Source organism: Nipponia nippon, unplaced genomic scaffold (assembly GCF_047370975.1).
Source record: "Nipponia nippon isolate SJK-2023a ecotype South Korea unplaced genomic scaffold, ASM4737097v1 scaffold_3, whole genome shotgun sequence".
In the NCBI taxonomy this organism is placed as follows: Eukaryota; Metazoa; Chordata; class Aves; order Pelecaniformes; family Threskiornithidae; genus Nipponia; species Nipponia nippon.
Window position 1 is genome coordinate 54,457,546 of NW_028262347.1, and position 20,136 is coordinate 54,477,681.

Sequence of the window (20,136 nt, forward strand, 5' to 3'; positions counted from 1 at the left end):
TAAAATTTGAAAGGGAGCAATACTCAGGCTCCTGTAGCTTTCAAAGTCTGAGGAGCAGCAGCGTTTTCAAACCAGCATTTGGTGCAGGGTTGAAAACCCTTTTTTTTTTTTAAGCCAGTGCTACTACATCTTGGGGTTTGTTTTGTTTTGTTTTTCCTTCTTGGCTTTCTGAGCCTGTGCACTTTTCTGACCCAAGATTTTAAGACTCCCAGGTGGTGGAGTCAGCTCATGCTTTCTTTTCTTACAGGTATCCCTCCTCCTCGCCCAGGCATGTTACGGCCACCTCTGGTGCCTCCATTAGGACCTGCCCCACCTGGGCTCTTCCCGCCAGCTCCCATTCCAAATCCCGGGGTACTGAGTGCCCCACCCAGCTTGATTCAGCGCCCCAAGGCGGATGACACCAGTGCGGCCACCATTGAGAAGAAAGCTACGGCCACTATCAGTGCCAAGCCACAGATCACTAACCCCAAGGCAGAGATCACTCGCTTTGTGCCCACTGCATTGCGAGTGCGCCGGGAGAATAAAGGGGCTTCTGCTGCCTCCCAGAGAAAACAGGATGATGAGCCTGCTCTCCCGTTAACCAAAGCTGCCCCTAAGGCTGGATCATCTGCCCCTATCTCTGTACAGACAAAGGATGATGTGTATGAAGCCTTCATGAAAGAAATGGAAGGTCTCCTGTGACCTGTCGTAGCCCTAGCTAGCTTTCCTGCCCCTCAATACAGACCAGACCACCGCGGAGGGAGGAGAAGGAAGGGTCCTCCTGCAAGCAGCAAAAGGGCTTGCATGACAGGGAATAGTTCCCTACCCACAGGTTAACTTGCCAGTATACTCTGAATAGAGACTGCTGCAGATGAGGTGTGGCTGGGGGCCTCCTTTCAGAGCTAGCATGTCCACTTGGTGGAAGGAAATTACAGTCAAGAGGGTGATGCTGCTTTCCTTGAGTCCTCCCCCTTCCTTGGAGGAAGATAATGGTACTCTGGGGAGGAATGGTGTGGGAGTGGGTGGTGACTATGCTCTGCCTGAATCCTTGCACATCCTGAATGCTCTGCTGAGGGTAGTGGAACAGGTTTTTAAGGAGCCAGAAAAGTGTTAGCAGCATTTCATACACATATGGTTGTCCAGTTTTTATTTTCTGTACTGTTCTTTTCTGTAAATATTTTATAACCCTGTTTTTTAGTTGCAGTGAGATTGGTCAATCATCTTTCTTCCAGGGTAGTCAGGGAGGTAATTTGTTGCGTATACTGTACACTGGAATTTTGCGCCCTGTCCCCTTTACGACCACCTTGATGGCTTTTCATCGGCAGGGGAACCTTCATTTTGTCTTGTGAGAGACAATAAATGTTCAGTGTATCAAAATACTGGTTTTGTTGTGATCTGTCTAAAACTAGCATGTAGATGGAAAGGGGGGAGGCTCTTTGCTGGCCTTGAGGGAAGACAGAGGCATTCTGAGCCTCAGAGAAGAAAAGCAATAGTTACATTATAAATGATACATACCTTTTTTTTTTTAACTAAAGTTCTGCTATATCCTTGTTTTTAAGTTTCTAAACATCCCTTTCAGCCTTTGTTGGTAGCTAGTAGAAACAAGTCCTGCGGACTACTAATAATTACAAAACGATTTCTTTTATATACTCTCATTGAAAGGTTTGCTTCATATCAAGCCTCAGATACCCACTGGATGCGTCTTGGACAGGCTACCTTAAGTAAAAATTGGTAAACAATTTTAATTCTAAGAACCTGACAGAGAATTTTACTTGTGGAAAATCTCTAATTTCAAATTCTATGAAGCTAGTGCTTTTAAGGTGCAGATATTTTTAAAAAAAGAACTTTCACATTTCCAGCTTAAATTCTTTTTCTGTTTTGGCAGAAGTATTCCTTTAGCTTCATTCACTATGCTGACAAAGTCGAATATTCCAATAACCCTTACCCCATGCAAGAAACAAATCTTTAGTCTCATTTGAAACAGATGGCAAAATCTCCTGGGATCTTGTAGACAAATTGGTTTTAAGACCAGTGGGATCAGTTGTGTTGGCAGTAAGTCTCTCACAAATGTGCTGCTTCTTCAGAGAGTTAATAAATATTTCAAAAATGCAAAGTTTTGTCTGGAATGCTGAATTTGAGCACAAGACCTAATACTAGTAGTTATCTACTTATGTACATGTCTTCATCCTGTTTTTAAAAAAAAAAAAAGTGTTAGTGTTGTAAGTATGATATAGCATGAAAGAGATTGAGAAAACTCTGCGTTGTTCCTGTTGAAGAGCTTGTGGTGTCTTAGTGAAAGAGCAAGTCCTCTAACAATATATCAATTTCTAGGTGAATGTATCCAGACTCATGGGTTTTTAGATTTGTAATAAAGAAAATTTGTTCAGCTGCCAGACTAGCAGATATCTCAAACAATACCTTTAGTTGGCTATAAGCCTCAGACGTAGCTGAATACTCAACGTTTTGAGGTTAAATCTGTTTTAAGGAGACAAAAATTATTAGCTACCCAAACTAACACTTGAAAACTTTGGTTCTGTTTTCATGAATTCTGGACACAAACAAATACGTTTGTACAACAATTCTCTTCCTGATTCAGGAGTTAATTGCAACTGTGTCAGTAGTATCTTAAATATTTTTTTTTTTTTTAGTTGCACTTATGGAATATCCTCTTTATATTTTGGCTTTAAAAGAAAAGCATTTTCGTCTTTATTCTTTAATAAGTGAAATGTGTGAATGGTGATTTTTGGGGGAAAGAGCATCATTGTGGTACCTCTGACCCTCCGTTTAATAGTAGTATCGACCCTCCCTCCCAGGAAGCAGCCTGAGGAGAAGAGGAACTGTGTCCTGGGGTGAGGACCTCCCTCCCATTCAAGGTCGAGAAAATCTCTCTGGCAGCCCTGTGATTACATTAGTAACCTGCAGGAGTCGCTTGATTCATTCTGTTCCTCCACTTAAGTCTGGAATTTTTTTAAATCTTTTTTTATGTTCTGTTGGCCATATTCTCACAGAGGTGAGCCACCTTTTCTTCTCTTGGGACAGAGTGAACACTTGCCCGTCGCTGTATCTGTTGTTCTTCAGGGTGAGGCAAAAGGATGTGAATTTGCTAGATGTTTAAAGGGGCACGAAAAGGTAAATTTCATTCACAAGTAACGTGTGTAATATCAGAAATGTAACTTCCTCACCCGGCCCAGGGTGAAGGGGGGTTGTAAAGGAGGTAGGTAGTTTCCTACAACTGATAGATCGCAAGATGGCTTGGGGAAAGGAGGGGTGGAGGGGGAGAGATCTCCTGGACCGGGCTTTGAGGCCACATGGAAGAGCTGGATTTGACAACACAAATTATCCAGGAACCATAAGATTTTTCTTCTGGGAAGAGCCCAAGGCCAGGGTGCCTACTGCCTCTTGTGTGGCTCTTGTACAGGAGGCTTCTCACATTCTGTTGTGGTTTTGGTTTCAGATAAACACGTGAAGTTGGGAGCTGTATGACTAGCTTAGACTGCGTGTGTAGAAACTGGCTGTGTCTGGGGCTGATATTTCATCTGATTGACCAGAACTATCATTTGTCTTCAGCTAAATTAATATGAGGGATTTTTTTCCTTCCTTGTCTTTAACACAGTTCTAAGTGGAAAGAGCGCAAAGATATAAGTTCTTCCTGTCGCTTTTAACAAAGCAATGGGATCCGTGGATGCTCTGACTTCAATCCATGCACTCGGGTAATCATCTGGTTCTTCACCAGCCACGCAAGTGATGGGCTATGGCAGAAACATCAAATCCAGCTTTGGGGACTGCTGACAACCTTTTCTCCCCCAGCATCAGAAATGATTGTAAAGCAATTTCATTGCTAAACCGACAATACTTGCATCAGCGAGATGAATTTTTCCCTTTATTCATGTGTTACCTTTGGCCTCTGGTAATGACTCTGAGTGAGTGGAATTCTTAAAAAAGAACAGATCAATGAAATTTGCTTTGGCTGAACATCCATCGAATTACATAAGGTTTTGTGCTTATACTTCTATCAAGAGAAAAAAGGAAAATCCTCCCCAGTATTTCTGTGTCTCAGTACCCAGTCAAAAAGGGATTGAATAAGAAAGTGCATGAAATAGATATACATGTATATATCATCCTGTTTGTTTATTGAGGGAGAGTTGAATCAATGTTTAGTATTTAAACAGAAATTTTCTTGTTAGAAGGGAGAAAAGAACACAACAGAAAGCTTGTGGCATATTCAGGAAGGGTCTGTGTTTCAACATAGCCTGTGGAAACAATTATGTATTTACCTTATGATGGCACTGGTCATGGACACAATCCTGTAATGCCATCTTCTCTACAACTCCAGAACAGATGCTCCCAGCTCTGGACAGCTGGTAACACAAACCCAGGCCAATTTGTTCTCATCTTTGTATTGTGATCATAGGGATATTTGGGATTCTTCTCTGTAATACCACCTCCATCTTGTGGTCACGTTTTTTATCTGTGGCTCTGAGTAGAGTTCACAGATGAAGAAATGATCATGGGGAGGAAAGGTGCTGGGAAGGGACTGAGGCACAGAGAAGTGATGAGACCTGCCCAATGGATCAGTGAAGATTAGCGACAGCATAAAGATGGAAATATAGAAAGATCCCTGAGACTAGTTAATTTGGCATAATCCACTGAATTGCACCACTAAGGAAAGATACTTTCTAAAGGTTACTGAACCTTCAGAACAGGGAGCTTGTCTTGGTTGCCCAGAAATAAACAAGTTGTGACCGTACTTTGTGCGTGCTATGAAGTTCTTTTCGTTTTGCCTTGTTTGTAATTCTGCCACCACTGGCATATGCTGAACAATTTAGATCACAATTCCTACTAGTGTACCCTTCTGGAAAGAATGGTGCAGTGAGTTCTCTCTTGCTCTGACTTGGAGAATTTAGATGAAATGTGTTCTTTTGGGGTTTTTGGTTGGTTTTGGTTTGGGTTTTTTTGGGTGGGTTGGTTGGTTTGTTTGTTTTGGGGGAGGGCAGGTGGTAGGCTATCATGGATGGCCTGGTGGGAGTCATATCTTTGTCTTTCCCTGAAATATGACAATGCAGTATCCAGGGTAAGCAGCGTAGTCTGGCACACATACTACTCGCTTCACTGTAATTTTATGGTATCTGTCTCATAGGATCTGGCTTGCATTACAAAGAACCACAAGTTAGGGTACAGAAGCATCAAGGAATGGGGCTGCGAACAAAGAAATCATGCAGAATTGGAAATTAGGGAAACAAGCGAGCAGAATCCCATGCTGTGGGAAAAATGGAGGAAGAGCTAGCTGTGCAACGTTGGGGTAGCAGAAGGATGTGGCTAAGTCCAGGGTGCAGGTTCCTTCATGGGTTTAGACAAGGATAGTGTCTGCCCTTGCTAGAAATGCATGGAAGAAAGAGAAAAAGATGCCAAGGAATAAAGAGAAACCATGGGTAATTAGAGCAAAGGAGCAAAACTGAACAGGAATCTCTTTGTCCATAAGACAAACCCAGACTGTACCAGACAAACATCCTGAATCTTGATGAAGTCAGTTCAGCTTAGCGGTGCAGCGAGATATTCTCTAGTCTGAATAAAAGCATCACAGCCTGACTTCTAATGTTTTGTAGAATAGCCTTGCAAATAATACCACGTTAGTTTGACTGAAGTAATATCCGAGTGATTTGTCTCCACAATCAGAGAAATTTCCTCTGTAACGAGTTCCTGCCTGGTTTCTACATGTATCAGTAGTGCTGGGTTACAAATGTTCCTACCGAAAGGAACGTTTCTATTTTTGTAATAATAATTTAAAAACAACAAAAAAAGTAATCCTGTAGTAGCATTTCTGAGGTTCTAAATAGGGGATGGTTTCTAAAACGACAGCGATGGCATTAGCAGAGGCTCCCCCTGTTCCTGGGAGGCAGCTGCTCTCCTCAGGCAGGCGGGGACACGTTTCCCTATCAGGTGGCCTTCTGGAGGGCGTCCCGGGGCGGGCAGCGGCGCCCGGGTTGCTCGGCCGAAGCGAGCCAGGACCGGGGCCGAGGGGGGCTTGGCCCCCGCCCCGCCGGCAGCGCCCAGCCCCCCCGCCCCCGCCCCCGCCCGCCGCCGGCTGGAGGCGGGGTCAGCTGGGCGGGGAGCGCCCTCCGCCTGCTCCCCCATTGGGTGGATTTGGATCCGCAGCGCCATTGGTCGGAGCGAGCGAGAGCGCGCTGCAGCCAATCAGAAAGCGCTCCGGGGCGCGCAGGGAAGCTATAAAAGGGGTCGGGCGCAGGGCGTAGCGACGCGCGTTTCACGTGGGTGTGGGCGGCGGCTGCGGAAGAGCGTCGGGAGCGATGTCGGGCCGCGGGAAGCAGGGCGGGAAGGCGCGGGCCAAGGCCAAGTCGCGCTCGTCGCGGGCCGGGCTGCAGTTCCCCGTGGGCCGCGTGCACCGGCTGCTGCGCAAGGGCAACTACGCGGAGCGGGTGGGCGCCGGCGCCCCGGTGTACCTGGCGGCCGTGCTGGAGTACCTGACGGCCGAGATCCTGGAGCTGGCGGGCAACGCGGCCCGCGACAACAAGAAGACGCGCATCATCCCCCGCCACCTGCAGCTGGCCATCCGCAACGACGAGGAGCTCAACAAGCTGCTGGGCAAGGTGACGATCGCGCAGGGCGGGGTGCTGCCCAACATCCAGGCCGTGCTGCTGCCCAAGAAGACCGACAGCCACAAGGCGAAGAGCAAGTAAAGCAAACCTGAGGAGCGTTCCCAGCTCACAAGTAACCCAAAGGCTCTTTTTAGAGCCACCCACGTCCTCATAAAAGGAGCTGTACATCATAGGAAAAAAACACGGAGAAAACTTTATTTGCTGTGATATTATTAAATTTTGAGAATATTATAATGGCTAATTGCTACTAAATATATACTGGAATATGTAGTGTTCTACAGCGAGGTTTATCCCGTGTGAAAAGGGTCATTTTGCTCTGGTGGGGTGGGAGTGACAAAGTTGAAGGCTGCTGCAGGAAGGAGCCCACAGCCCCAGCAGGGCTCTCCTCTCTCGGCTTAGCCCTGTGTGAAGCTGAGGTCACTCATGTCTTTAAACAACAACCCTGCCCCCTCTAAACAACCTTTCGACGTAACAGACGTTGTCATTTTTTTTTTTTTTCTTAACGGTAGGCATTCAGAATTATTAATTTTTAATACGGTTTTCTCATGGCTTTGTCTGAGCTGCCGTCCCCATTTTCTGCCTGAATGCTGAATGGGTTTGAGAGTAATCTGTCATCGCTGGACAGGCAATTCAAGGTAAAAAGGACTGTTGCCAGTTTTGATTCTACCTTATATATAGTGCTGAACGTTACCATAAAGATGTTGAAATAGAAGCAAAAAATCAGTGGTTACAGTTCAATAAAAACATTTTAATAATTATTCATTCGAAAAACATGAAGTATTTGAATCATAACATTGTACAAATTTTAGTTCCACTGCCAGTTACAACAGCAAGCAGTAACAAAGAGTTTACAGGCCTTTGGCAAAACAAAGGGGTGTAGGCGATAATGAAAAGATTAGAGGATATTTGGTTTAGTTCTTTATGCTCTGAAAAATAGAATGCATTTATTTTTTATTTGTTTAAGTGTGGTCTTGGTAAAGTGCAGATGAAGACTTTTCCCCTCTTGCTAGCAGCCAGTCATTTTAGTGTACCAGATACATCAGGGGGATATGTCATTTTTAATATTACTTCCAATGCAGGAATCAGTCCCTGGACAGTAAAAAATGCAATATTTCACAATCTGCTACAAGAGGGGAGCCCTAACTGATAACTTGAGCAAGTTTTATTGTGTAGAAGTATGGAAAATCAGCTGCAGCACTGTCTCCTCCAATAATGATGACTCAGATTTTCAGCAATGACGCTGTATCAAAATAAAAACGTGGTTGAATTATAAAGCGATAAGGCACTGATTATAATTATCAGCAAAAACTGGCCGTGTTAAGTTCTTATGTCGCCTAATTTATTAAGAAAATAAATATTTCTGTAGTGGAGCACTAGGGAACCATGTCCGTATTGTGCACACTGAGCAACACAGTACAAGCTGCTATGCTGTAAAAAGTCATCTCCTTCTGGGGCACAAAGAGCCCTTCACAGGACTTTAATCTGCTTCTCGCCTTGTTGCATAATGCACTAATTTAATTTATTTTAATTATTTTGAAAGGGGTAAGGGATTTTGGACAAAGGAGCTAATTTCTAATCCATATTCAGTGCTCAAGATGAGCCTGTGTTACTTCCTCCTCTTTGAAATCAATTTGCGATTAAAATATCGATTCAAATCCCTGATTTTCAGCCCAGGTTAAGAGAAGACCCTTTAAAGAATAATAATTAATTGCTTTGGAGATTTAGGTGCCCACGTCGCGGATTTTATTTAGAAGGAAAAACAAAAGTTTCTGTCTCCCGAGGTCTGTCCAGGTCCAGGACTCAGGGTTTATCGCCTCTTTTTTAACTCACCCTTCGCCTCTTCGAAGGGAAACTCTGCCGAGGGGAACAACAGGCTTTCTTCTCCACGCCGCCGCGAACCGGGGGGGGGTGGGTGGCAGAAATTCTGATAAAAACGGGCTTTTTTGCCTCCTAAGAAACACAAAATGAGCGGGGAGAAGGGACCTTTCAGCCGTGCAGCGGGGCGGGCGCTGCAACGCACCAATCACCGCGCGGCTCCTCTCTATAAATACGAGGCCGCCGAGTTGCTCCAGGCCCAGTGGTTCCCCCTCTTCCCTGGACGACGGCCGCCGCCATGTCGGAGACCGCGCCTGTTGCCGCTCCCGCCGTCTCTGCGCCCGGGGCGAAAGCCGCCGCCAAGAAGCCGAAGAAGGCGGCGGGCGGCTCCAAAGCCCGCAAGCCGGCGGGCCCCAGCGTCACCGAGCTGATCACCAAGGCCGTGTCCGCCTCCAAGGAGCGCAAGGGGCTCTCCCTCGCCGCGCTCAAGAAGGCGCTGGCCGCCGGCGGCTACGACGTGGAGAAGAACAACAGCCGCATCAAGCTGGGGCTCAAGAGCCTCGTCAGCAAGGGCACCCTGGTGCAGACCAAGGGCACCGGCGCCTCCGGCTCTTTCAAGCTGAATAAGAAACCGGGTGAGACAAAGGAGAAAGCAACCAAGAAAAAGCCGGCAGCCAAGCCCAAGAAGCCGGCGGCCAAGAAGCCTGCCAGCGCTGCCAAGAAGCCCAAGAAGGCGGCGGCGGTGAAGAAGAGCCCCAAGAAAGCGAAGAAGCCGGCGGCCACCGCGGCCAAGAAAGCGGCCAAGAGCCCCAAGAAAGCAGCCAAGGCAGGACGCCCCAAGAAGGCAGCAAAGAGCCCCGCCAAGGCGAAAGCGGTGAAGCCCAAAGCAGCCAAACCCAAGGCAGCCAAGCCCAAAGCAGCCAAGGCGAAGAAGGCGGCGCCCAAAAAGAAGTAAAACGACTGAGAAAAAATAATACAGTCTACTCATTTAAATAAACCCAAAGGCTCTTTTAAGAGCCACCCACTTACTCCCAAAAAGAGCTGGAACACTAGGGTAGTCGCAGCAGCAAAACCAAATCTTTAAGTTCTTTTCGTAGGATTTCATACCGAAATCAGAGAAGTTACCGCTTTCGAAGCGTGCGCGTTCGGTACAGCCTGCGTGGGAGACCCGGGCTTCCTTAAAGAGGAAGTGTTTTCTTTTCCTACGTGCAATTCAGGAGCCCTGCGATAGCACCGGCGTTGCCCCGCCCCCTCCTAATTGACCGGCGCAGCCGAGGGCGGCGACGGCGGCCCCGCGGAGCAGCGAGCGCCCCTCCGCTGCGGCGCCCGGGGGAGTTTAAAAGTCCCGCGCTGGGCCGGGATTGGCCCCTTCCGCCCCCAGCCCCGCCCCGCCGTCCCGCCAGGCCCCGCCCCGTAGGGCGGTGACCCCTCCTACCCCCCCCCCCCGCGCCGCCGCGGCCGTTCCCGGTGCCGTCCCCCGCTCGCTCGGATACGTGCGGCACCGCATCGGCCCTCCGCCCCCTTCTCACGGGCTGCGGGGCCGAGTGTGTTCGGGGCGGGGGAATGGATCAGGGATGGGGAAACGCGTGCGCCGTGCCCCGGCTCTGCCTTTGCCCCGCAGAGAAAGGCTCTCCGGCAGCGCAGCTTCTCAGGGGGGAACTTCGCTTTCACACCGGCGCGGTGGGGTAGGAAGGGCTGCGGCCCCAAGCTCCGATGCTCCCAGCCCCCAGGCGCTTTGCACATCACCGGCCGCCCCCGGCTTCACGCCCATAAAAAAAGAAAAGAAAAAAAAAAAAAAAAAAGAGAACTCGCTCCTGCGCAAGTTTGGGCATTGGTGTTTTAAACCGGAAAAACCTTCGTAAAGAAAAAAACTTTCCCTGTTTGTCTAATCAATTACGGACAGACAGCTGCTTCGCTGAAAAAAGGGGTAGGATATGGGGGGAGGGCGCACTAAAACGTACAGGAAAAGAAACCAAGCTGCGAACACGCCTGGAAATCTTGTTTCAGAAACTGCTTTCAAAATATTTATTAGTCACTGAAAGAGGCAGAAATAAGATTATTTTTTTATTTTACAGGTTTAGTGCACAGCTAGAATTTTCTACGAAACCTATCAAGTAAGAGCAATTAAAACCTTAGAAAATAAAAGACCCATCTGCCTCCCCCCGCGGGACTCCCTGGTAAAACACCAGGACAAAGCCGCTGCTCGTTTTTAACCACATTGAAGACCAGAGCTGATAATATGTACTCATTACCAAGCTTTAAACAACCGCGTACGACCCCATATGCCTAGCATGGGCTGTCAATTGAGAGCCCTTCACGCTTAAAATTAAGCGGTTACATTTTAGTTACCTAAAAAAAGCGAGTACTTAACTTTCTAGTGACATGCAAATGAACAGGGTATTTACATACCTCCCAAGGAAAAAAGCAATTCAGCCCTTCTACTTGAAAAAATTGGTGGCTCTTAAAAGAGCCTTTGGGTTAAAACTGGCGATCCAAGACGCTCTACTTGGAGCTGGTGTACTTGGTGACAGCCTTGGTGCCCTCGGAGACGGCGTGCTTGGCCAGCTCGCCGGGCAGCAGGAGCCGCACGGCCGTCTGGATCTCCCGCGAGGTGATGGTGGAGCGCTTGTTGTAGTGCGCCAGGCGCGAGGCCTCGCCGGCGATGCGCTCGAAGATGTCGTTGACGAAGGAGTTCATGATGCCCATGGCCTTGGACGAGATGCCCGTGTCGGGGTGCACCTGCTTCAGCACCTTGTACACGTAGATCGAGTAGCTCTCCTTGCGGCTCTTCTTGCGCTTCTTGTCGCCCTTCTTCTGCGTCTTGGTCACCGCCTTCTTGGAGCCCTTCTTGGGCGCGGGGGCGGACTTGGCCGGCTCAGGCATGGCGAGACCTCCCGGGTGGCTCTGGAGCACCGGAGTACCCGACAGTGCGATTACTCCCGTATTTATAGGGGCCTTATGCAAATCCGTGGCCTCGGCTATCACCGCTTCGATTGGATAACGGGGCCAGGGACGTCACTGCTCGCACGAGCGGCTTTGTAATTGGTCCTTTTTAAATCCTACGCTAGCATTGGTTAATAATTCGAATCCCATCGGCCAATCACAATAAGCTCCTTCAATCGCACCGCTCGTCCTCTGCTGCCCGGCCTCGCCCAGCCCCCGGGGTCACCCCGGAGCACCCGGGCTCGTCTGTCCCCTGCAGCTGCCTGCGCGGGCGGATTTCTACGTATAAAGTGTAGTTATCGGCAATTTCTCCAGGGATAAAAAAAAAAAAAAAAAGAGAAAATTGCAACGGCTTTGCTACTCTTTTTTTAAATTTTTTCCTTCAAAAAGGGATACCTGCATACTTCATGTAATAGCCCGCGTTTGTAACAGCCACAAGTGACATGTAAAAGGGAAAAAGATACAACCAGAAAAAGACATAGAGGCTCTGGGAAACTAAGCTTTCTTAATTGCGTTTGAAATTCGTTCTTCTGACCCACAGAACGTGGCTTGTTTTTCAGGACTTTAAATGAGATGGAAGTTCTGATTTAATGTGTAAGTTGAAAGAATGTGGACTTCTTTTGGGATGTAATGAGTATTGGATGGATTTTTTTAAGTCAAAGCAAGATATTCCTGGTAATAAAAATGAATCGTAGATTCAAAATTGAATTTTAAATTTACTGTGTATCAAAAATTCTGGTAGTTTTCTTGTTAAGTTGCCTTAATTATTCAAGAAGAAAATACAGTTGTTTAAACGGTCTAACATGATTTAATGGTATTAAGAATTCTGATTTAGTTTTGTGTTTGTTTTTTTTTTTTTAATATATGATAGAGGAAGTGTTCTTTAATATAGTATTACCCTGTATGTTTAGAAAAGGGGTAATCATTTTTTTTTTTAATTAAAATTATCTGTGGTCACATTATAAATTACAACTATAAATTCATTCATTGGTAAATGAGAGTGCTATGACCCACTTTTAAAAGGATCAAGTTTATTTGTGGCTGAATGATGTTAGGACTGGATAGCTTGGTATCATATAGCCAGTGCTATAATGATGCTTTTTCCTTTGGGAACCCTTAAGGGTCATTCAAAGTCTAGCCTTTGTTGGTATCAGAGGAGATGGATGGCATGGGCCTATGCAAGAAACTTATTTGGCACAGGTAAATGTCACTTAAGGTGGGTGAGACTGCTAAAATCACAACAAAACTAATTGTTCAAGGAGATTTGTAAGGATAGCAAGAGAGATTCTGGATACTGGTGCAAGCAATAAAAAGACCAGATTTTGCTTCTGCTTTTTTTGCTTTTACCCTGCTGGGCAGAATTCTGGATGCACAAAGATTTCCAGCCTGCGTCCAAAATAACGCTGTCTGAAGAAAGGGAGCCAGACAAGGAAAGAGTGGGACCTTTCTCCTTCCCAGTGAGTAAGGCTGGCTTGCAAGTGCTTCTGCTGTGCTTAACACCTGAACTGGGGGGACAAAAGCAGCCACCCATGTTGAGGAGAGCAGCTTCATGCTACCTCTGTGATGCTGGGGCTCTCTGGTTTAATGTCCACCCACCCCAGCCCTGCTCCCTCTCATCAGGAACAGGGATGGCATAGGTGCTCATCCATCTCCATTTGCTCTGCTTCCCCCACTGCTGCCTTTAGCAGCTCAATCAGCTTGGAGAAAATCTGGTGAGGCAGAGCTGTCTCTGCCTTTTCAAGAGAAGAAAAGTAGTTCTCTCTTTTTCAGCAGAGCAAGAAGAGAGGCATCTCTAGACATTTAACTCCTCACATCTACTGTGAACCTGATAACTTTCTTTTGGCATAAACATTACCTGGAAAAGCAGTTCACTGAGAACACCTCTGCCTGGTAATGAGAGTTCTCCTGAACATCTGGGAAGGTCCATGACTTGACATGCCACTCCAGGACAATGTAGTGTAGGATCTCCAGTTTTGTCTCCACAATAACAGATGAAGGCTGTTGCTCTTGTTACACTGCTCTGGAAGAGAAAATGTAGAATAACACAGGGCAATCTCAGCAAAGCAAAGTGCATAGCTCCAGAAAGCAGAGGCATTAAAAACAAAAGAACCTCCACTCCAAAAAAATCGGCTTCTGCAAACACCTCCCTTCCCATGTTAATCTGTTGATCCGTTCCAACAAAAATGACAGTTGACCCAGGTCTCAGAGATTCTCAGTTCTAACAAGTTTTGTAACGATCAACTACGGTGTAGAAAGAAATCCAGGTTAGAGCCTCCACTGAGGAAAGGTGACTACTGTGAACTGAACAACTACTGCTTGGTTTTAGCCTTCCAGCTAAAAAATGTTTTAAAACAACAACAACAAAAAACCCCCAAAACAACAGCTGCCTAATAACTGAAGGACAGTTACTCCTGGTGTAGAGTGGTTGTGCATGCTGCCCCTTCACAAGGAGGTACAGTTGGAGAGTGCTGAAGGCAAAACAATTGGGGAGGGGAGTAGGGAGAGCGTTAGAAGATATTTATAAAGGGAGCTCAAGTTCTTGGAAAGAACTGATTGTGGAAACTTTATCAGTGATGGCAGAAGAGCTGTGTTTATTGCACTGTTTAGACAGGATATATGGAAAAGGAATCTAGACATTCATATTTCTCTCCACAGTCTAAAACAAACATGTTCGCTAAAGGAAATGGATGGGAACTTTAGTTAAAGTCCAGTCACTCATCATCCATCCCACATCAATAACAATGTAGTTTCCAATGACTGACAAAGGTTTTGGAGCATCCAAAAGAAATAATCCTTCAGAGTCACGAAACCTAAGTCTAATGGGAGGGAAGAGAGAAAAGGCTTCAAAAACAGCTCCAGAACAACTCAAGTATGTCAGAGTTTGAAGGAGTCACCAGCCTATCACATGTTACCAAACAATATGAACTGTGGGACTCTGTCTTTTTCCCCTGGTTGGTGTATTTCCCCCAGGTGAATGTATTGTGCTACAAACTGTCAGCTTTCTCCTGTTCAGGTAACTGCTCCAGCTGGAAGTTTCTAGGAGGCAATGCGAAGACATAAAGGCAAATCTGCTATTAGTGTTTTGCCACTGCAGCTCCTGTGTGAAATCTGCATAGATTTTTCTAGGAAGTGTTCTTTCTTATTCTGAAATCTAAAGTCAGAAAGATAATCCTTTTCTGTCTGTGCTTACTGCCTAAACAGGCTTCAAGAAAAAAAAATGAATTTTTGCGTAGTATCCTGGCTCTAATTATCCCACCTTCTGCAGCTTCTTCAAACAGAAATGCTGGAGGACCAATTATCTGATGAGGGAAAGTCAGACACCCATGGGTTGGGGTACCCTTGGGCTTACAGGGTACACCTTGGCAATGCCAAAAGCTCCTGAAAAGCAAACAAACATTAACCAAAACAAAGAAGCAGAGACAAAAAGATAGACTTGGAGATGTTGGAGATTTAGATTGGTTTCTGAACATAATTTAATTTTAGTCTGGTATATTTCACTGTGGTAATATAGGGGACAGAACACAGGAACAGTCCCATGAAAAGTTACAGAACAACTAGATCAGCAACAGAAGGCACTTAGCACATAGCATTAGGGGTTATTACAAATATATTGATGATGAGGCTGTCTAGTGGTTGTGATTATTTTGGAAAATTTCTAAAGTGCATGATGCACCTTAGAATCACCTTTGATAAGTCTGGTTTTAAGGTTATGGGTAGCTACTCTAGATCTTTTAAATGTCAAGACTAAAATATTAAACATAATTGTGTTACATGCTGCATACATTGCCATCTACAGCTGCAAGTTTTCTAGCTTTGTAAATTGCTATCACTATCATCTGAAGACCTTATAACTACTTAGAGAAACAGTAAATATACGGGTTACATTTCTACAGCATAAAGTAAGGGTACTGAAAAAGCCACAAGATGTAAGCGAAGGATAAAGAGGGGAGAGGGAGTTGCCATGCATTCTCTGAAATAAATGACGTTTGGAAACTTGAAATTTCTAAAGATGATTAAGACAAGTCAACTCATTAAAATGTTTTCTTCCCTCTGAGTGCAGATGTAGAACTACAGCTGATTAAAATATTATGTTTTGTGTCCAAAAAGTAAAACTATGTGAAGAAAAAACAGCAAAAGGAATACTTTGAGATATTATGTATCAATAACGAGTAAGACCATGAAAATGAGAAACATGTGCCAAATATTTAGATGTACCTGAAGCAATGTAGATTTTTTTCATGGGTACATTAAAAAGATAAAAAAATCAGTTCCTACATCAGGACCTCAGCCCCATAAACACAAAAAATCATCAATCATGCAACTCGCATGATCATGCAGAGACTTGGGACATGCAACTGATTTCACGCCCTACAAAAAGAGAAACGTGTCGTCCCCATGTGGAAAAAAACCGTAGATTAATAACGTTACCCAGAATTCGTTATAAAACGGTGAATTTACTCGAGCACAGGGACTGACACACCCATAGGCGCCCCCCCCCCCCGGCCCTTTGTTGGAGCGCAGCGAAATGGCGGCGGCGGAGCGCGGGCGGGGCGGGGCGGCCCCGCGCGGGCGGGAAGCGGCGCTCCCGGCCCCGCCGCCCCCATTGGCTGGATTTTGCTGCAGCCCCGCGCCCGGCGGCGCCCGGCGGCGCCCGGCTCCCCCACCGGCACCGAGCGCCGCCACGACGCCACCGGGAAGCCGGGCCGGGCGCGGCGGGAAGGAGGGGGCCCCCGGGGGTTCGCTCCCGCGGCGCCCCTCGGAGGCGACGGCGCGAACGCCCCTGCCCGCAGGGGGAAGGGCGCGGAGAAGAGCCCGCCCTTGCCCTGCCCCGCCGCAGTCCTCAACCAGGTCGGACCGCTGGCAATAAAGGGCGGCGCTGGCGGCCGTTCCCGGCGCAGACTGCTTGGGTCGAGCAAGGCGCGATCATGTCCGGGCGAGGCAAGGGCGGGAAGGGGCTCGGCAAGGGGGGCGCCAAGCGCCACCGCAAGGTGCTGCGCGACAACATCCAGGGCATCACCAAGCCGGCCATCCGCCGCCTGGCGCGGCGCGGCGGCGTGAAGCGCATCTCGGGGCTGATCTACGAGGAGACGCGCGGCGTGCTGAAGGTCTTCCTGGAGAACGTGATCCGCGACGCCGTCACCTACACCGAGCACGCCAAGAGGAAGACGGTGACGGCCATGGACGTGGTCTACGCCCTCAAGCGCCAGGGACGCACCCTCTACGGCTTCGGCGGCTAAACTCGGTTCCTGCGATAGCTTACGTCTCTAGAACACAAAGGCTCTTTTCAGAGCCACCCACCCTTTCGTGGAAAGAGCCTTAGTCACGGGTTATACGTATATATCTTATTTCTATGGTCGTGATACGGGCGGGGCGGGGCGGTTGGGCTCTGGCTGGTGCCGCCCGTAGCTCCCGCCGTCCGCGGGAGCTTCTCCCAGCCTGAAGCAACAGGCGAGTTTGACATCGATGACAGAGACTCCGTCTCAGTGGCACTCTCTAGGAAGAATGCCAGCGGAGCGGGTGTAGCGCTCGGCTCCCGAGAGGAAAACACTGAAGTTCTGAAAGATGCGTACGTCCTTCGTCCTCGCCCGTACGCGTCCTGCTCCCGCACCCCGGTCGCTCCCCCTCCCAGTCCTCCTTCGAAACGGGAACGGACGGGACGGGCAAGCGAGAAAAACGGGATGGCGGCGGCAAGCGCGATTGCGACAGCCGCTTCCCGGCCGCAAGCCTTCAGAGCGGCGGCCTCAACCGGGAAGCTCACGAAATGGCGGTGCTCTCCTCTCTGCCGTTCGGGGGAGGCGGGCGGGACGAAGCGGGAAGGCGTGCGGAGAAGAAACGGCTGAGAGCACCCGTTGCGCCCCAGGGGCCGCAGAGGAAAGAAGCTGCGAGACCTGTGCGAACGCGCCTTCCCTCCCTCCCTCTCTCCCTCCCCTCCTCCCGCTGGTGCTGACAGGGGGCCTCCTCTCTAGGCACCGCTCCCGACCCCCCCTCCTCCCGGCCTGCGCCGGCAGCTTTAAACAGGGAACCGCGGAACGGTGAACACGCAGGGGCCGGGGCCGGGGGGGTCCCGCGCTACCCGAAGCTCCCCCTGTTCCCCCAGCCTCAGTGCTGCCTGGAGCACGGGAAGGGGGCGCTCACCACAGGCTGCCTACGCCTGCTCCAAAACATGAGACACAGCTCTCTCCAGCGACCGGGTGGTGGCTCTTAAAAGAGCCTTTGGGTTGGGCGGTGGCAAGGCAGGAGCCTCAGGCGCGCTCGCCGCGGATGCGGCGGGCCAGCTGGATGTCCTTGGGCATGATGGTGACGCGCTTGGCGTGGATGGCGCAGAGGTTGGTGTCCTCGAAGAGCCCCACCAGGTAGGCCTCGCTCGCCTCCTGCAGCGCCATCACGGCCGAGCTCTGGAAGCGCAGGTCCGTCTTGAAGTCCTGCGCGATCTCCCGCACCAGGCGCTGGAAGGGCAGCTTGCGGATCAGCAGCTCCGTCGACTTCTGGTAGCGCCGGATCTCGCGCAGCGCCACCGTGCCGGGCCGGTACCGGTGCGGCTTCTTCACGCCGCCCGTGGCCGGCGCGCTCTTGCGGGCCGCCTTGGTGGCCAGCTGCTTGCGGGGCGCCTTCCCGCCCGTCGACTTACGCGCCGTCTGCTTCGTCCGCGCCATCGCTGCTACGCGTCCTCTTCCTGATACGAACCCAGCAACGAGAACAGAGCCCCGTTAAAGGGGAGCCGCGCTGCCCCCTTTTATAGCCGTGCGCTGCCTCTTCATTGGCTGATGGAAAGCGCCGAGCTCATTGGGCCAATTTGAACATTCCGCGTTAACCCCCCTCTATGCTGAACTGTGCTTTTTATAGTTAAATTGCCATCTTTGTTCTTTCATCTTCAATTTCTTCAGAAACGGCTTTTTTTCCTTCTAATAACTTATCTTCATTAATTGTGTTCTTTATAAGGTTAATACTTCTCATACATCCGCGAAAGGAGCCTGCTACAAACAATAAAAAAGAAAAAATATTTACAATCTCTACGTTTATTTGCAAGGTAATAATTTTTTTCAGGATTATTTCGTAAAATCTAAGTATGTAAAAAGCGGGCCGCTTAATGTTTTCTCGTTCTAAATTATTTCGGAGACTATTTCCAGAGAAATCTAATGCTTTATTTACAACTCAAAAACAAAAGTCACATATCAACGTGCTTTTTCGTCAGCCACAGCCATATACGTTATCACATAATATTCTTAAAACATGGACCCGATAAGTACGATTCAGAGCCTCAAACAACGCAGAAAAAAAAAAAAAAAACAAAACAGGAGAAGCATATAGTAGAGAAATAAAACTTTAAAACCCCTTCGCGTTCACTGGAAAAAAAAAAAAAGAAAGAGAACCCCCTCCCTGTGGAACGGCCTGGGCTCGGGGCGCTGCAGCAACCACCGGGGTCAGAGGATGTTTCGAATCGCCCAATCAAATGCTTCGCTTCCTCGACCAACCAGAGGCGGGGAGGCGGGGCCGCCGCACTCCATAAATACGGGTCGCGAGAGCGGGCGGCTGCCTTCTCTGGTGGGCGAACTGTGAGTGTGCTATGGCGCGGACGAAGCAGACGGCGCGTAAGTCGACGGGCGGGAAGGCGCCCCGCAAGCAGCTGGCCACCAAGGCGGCCCGCAAGAGCGCGCCGGCCACGGGCGGCGTGAAGAAGCCGCACCGGTACCGGCCCGGCACGGTGGCGCTGCGCGAGATCCGGCGCTACCAGAAGTCGACGGAGCTGCTGATCCGCAAGCTGCCCTTCCAGCGCCTGGTGCGGGAGATCGCGCAGGACTTCAAGACGGACCTGCGCTTCCAGAGCTCGGCCGTGATGGCGCTGCAGGAGGCGAGCGAGGCCTACCTGGTGGGGCTCTTCGAGGACACCAACCTCTGCGCCATCCACGCCAAGCGCGTCACCATCATGCCCAAGGACATCCAGCTGGCCCGCCGCATCCGCGGCGAGCGCGCCTGAGGCTCCTGCCTTGCCACCGCCCAACCCAAAGGCTCTTTTAAGAGCCACCACCCGGTCGCTGGAGAGAGCTGTGTCTCTGTTTTGGAGCAGGCGTAGGCAGCCTGTGGTGAGCGCTCCCTTCCCGTGCTCCAGGCAGCACTGAGGCTGGGGGAACAGGGGGAGCTTCGGGTAGCGCGGGACCCCCCCGGCCCCGGCCCCTGCGTGTTCACCGTTCCGCGGTTCCCTGTTTAAAGCTGCCGGCGCAGGCCGGGAGGAGGGGGGGTCGGGAGCGGTGCCTAGAGAGGAGGCCCCCTGTCAGCACCAGCGGGAGGAGGGGAGGGAGGGAGGGAGGGAGGGAAGGCGCGTTCGCACAGGTCTCGCAGCTTCTTTCCTCTGCGGCCCCTGGGGCGCAACGGGTGCTCTCAGCCGTTTCTTCTCCGCACGCCTTCCCGCTTCGTCCCGCCCGCCTCCCCCGAACGGCAGAGAGGAGAGCACCGCCATTTCGTGAGCTTCCCGGTTGAGGCCGCCGCTCTGAAGGCTTGCGGCCGGGAAGCGGCTGTCGCAATCGCGCTTGCCGCCGCCATCCCGTTTTTCTCGCTTGCCCGTCCCGTCCGTTCCCGTTTCGAAGGAGGACTGGGAGGGGGAGCGACCGGGGTGCGGGAGCAGGACGCGTACGGGCGAGGACGAAGGACGTACGCATCTTTCAGAACTTCAGTGTTTTCCTCTCGGGAGCCGAGCGCTACACCCGCTCCGCTGGCATTCTTCCTAGAGAGTGCCACTGAGACGGAGTCTCTGTCATCGATGTCAAACTCGCCTGTTACTTCAGGCTGG

The 20,136-nt window shown here is 49.6% G+C and overlaps 7 protein-coding genes across 10 annotated transcripts in view; 5 read left to right on the plus strand and 2 right to left on the minus strand.

The window, feature by feature from the left end:
* WBP11 (WW domain binding protein 11) overlaps positions 1–2,286 on the plus strand; it is a 17,047-nt gene extending 14,761 nt beyond the window's left edge. For all 4 annotated transcript variants that reach the window (XM_087767701.1, XM_087767700.1, XM_087767703.1 and 1 more), the window contains exon 12: positions 248–2,286. In XM_087767701.1, coding sequence (XP_087623827.1) covers positions 248–681 — 434 coding nt within the window. In that variant the 3' untranslated portion in view covers positions 682–2,286. The remainder of the gene's footprint in view (positions 1–247) is intronic.
* Positions 2,287–6,245: 3,959 nt separating this feature from the next.
* Positions 6,246–6,827, plus strand: LOC104011726 (histone H2A). The gene has a single exon (XM_009464017.2). The coding sequence runs from the start codon at positions 6,285–6,287 to the stop codon at positions 6,672–6,674; it is 390 nt and encodes a 129-aa protein (XP_009462292.2). The 5' UTR covers positions 6,246–6,284; the 3' UTR covers positions 6,675–6,827.
* Positions 6,828–8,536: 1,709 nt separating this feature from the next.
* Positions 8,537–9,378, plus strand: LOC148054617 (histone H1). Its single transcript, XM_087764157.1, has one exon. The coding sequence runs from the start codon at positions 8,707–8,709 to the stop codon at positions 9,361–9,363; it is 657 nt and encodes a 218-aa protein (XP_087620283.1). The 5' UTR covers positions 8,537–8,706; the 3' UTR covers positions 9,364–9,378.
* A 1,024-nt stretch (positions 9,379–10,402) lies between these two features.
* On the minus strand, positions 10,403–11,626 carry LOC104011681 (histone H2B 1/2/3/4/6). Its single transcript, XM_009463975.2, has one exon. The coding sequence runs from the start codon at positions 11,289–11,291 to the stop codon at positions 10,911–10,913; it is 381 nt and encodes a 126-aa protein (XP_009462250.2). The 5' UTR covers positions 11,292–11,626; the 3' UTR covers positions 10,403–10,910.
* Positions 11,627–15,880: 4,254 nt separating this feature from the next.
* LOC104021057 (histone H4) lies at positions 15,881–16,679 on the plus strand. Its single transcript, XM_009474545.2, has one exon. The coding sequence runs from the start codon at positions 16,277–16,279 to the stop codon at positions 16,586–16,588; it is 312 nt and encodes a 103-aa protein (XP_009472820.1). The 5' UTR covers positions 15,881–16,276; the 3' UTR covers positions 16,589–16,679.
* Positions 16,680–16,865: 186 nt separating this feature from the next.
* LOC148054618 (histone H3) lies at positions 16,866–18,254 on the minus strand. The gene has a single exon (XM_087764158.1). The coding sequence runs from the start codon at positions 18,002–18,004 to the stop codon at positions 17,594–17,596; it is 411 nt and encodes a 136-aa protein (XP_087620284.1). The 5' UTR covers positions 18,005–18,254; the 3' UTR covers positions 16,866–17,593.
* Positions 18,255–18,695: 441 nt separating this feature from the next.
* LOC148054619 (histone H3) lies at positions 18,696–20,053 on the plus strand. Its single transcript, XM_087766602.1, has one exon. It carries the CDS (start codon positions 18,916–18,918, stop codon positions 19,324–19,326), a length of 411 nt encoding a protein of 136 aa, XP_087622728.1. The 5' UTR covers positions 18,696–18,915; the 3' UTR covers positions 19,327–20,053.
* The last annotated feature ends 83 nt before the right edge of the window (positions 20,054–20,136 follow it).

Excerpts from the sequence above, each read along its gene's own strand:
- LOC148054619 (XM_087766602.1), top strand. The coding sequence starts at position 18,916 with ATGGCGCGGACGAAGCAGACGGCGCGTAAGTCGACGGGCGGGAAGGCG.
- LOC104021057 (XM_009474545.2), top strand. The coding sequence starts at position 16,277 with ATGTCCGGGCGAGGCAAGGGCGGGAAGGGGCTCGGCAAGGGGGGCGCC.
- LOC104011681 (XM_009463975.2), bottom strand. The coding sequence starts at position 11,291 with ATGCCTGAGCCGGCCAAGTCCGCCCCCGCGCCCAAGAAGGGCTCCAAG.
- LOC104011726 (XM_009464017.2), top strand. The coding sequence starts at position 6,285 with ATGTCGGGCCGCGGGAAGCAGGGCGGGAAGGCGCGGGCCAAGGCCAAG.
- LOC148054618 (XM_087764158.1), bottom strand. The coding sequence starts at position 18,004 with ATGGCGCGGACGAAGCAGACGGCGCGTAAGTCGACGGGCGGGAAGGCG.
- LOC148054617 (XM_087764157.1), top strand. The coding sequence starts at position 8,707 with ATGTCGGAGACCGCGCCTGTTGCCGCTCCCGCCGTCTCTGCGCCCGGG.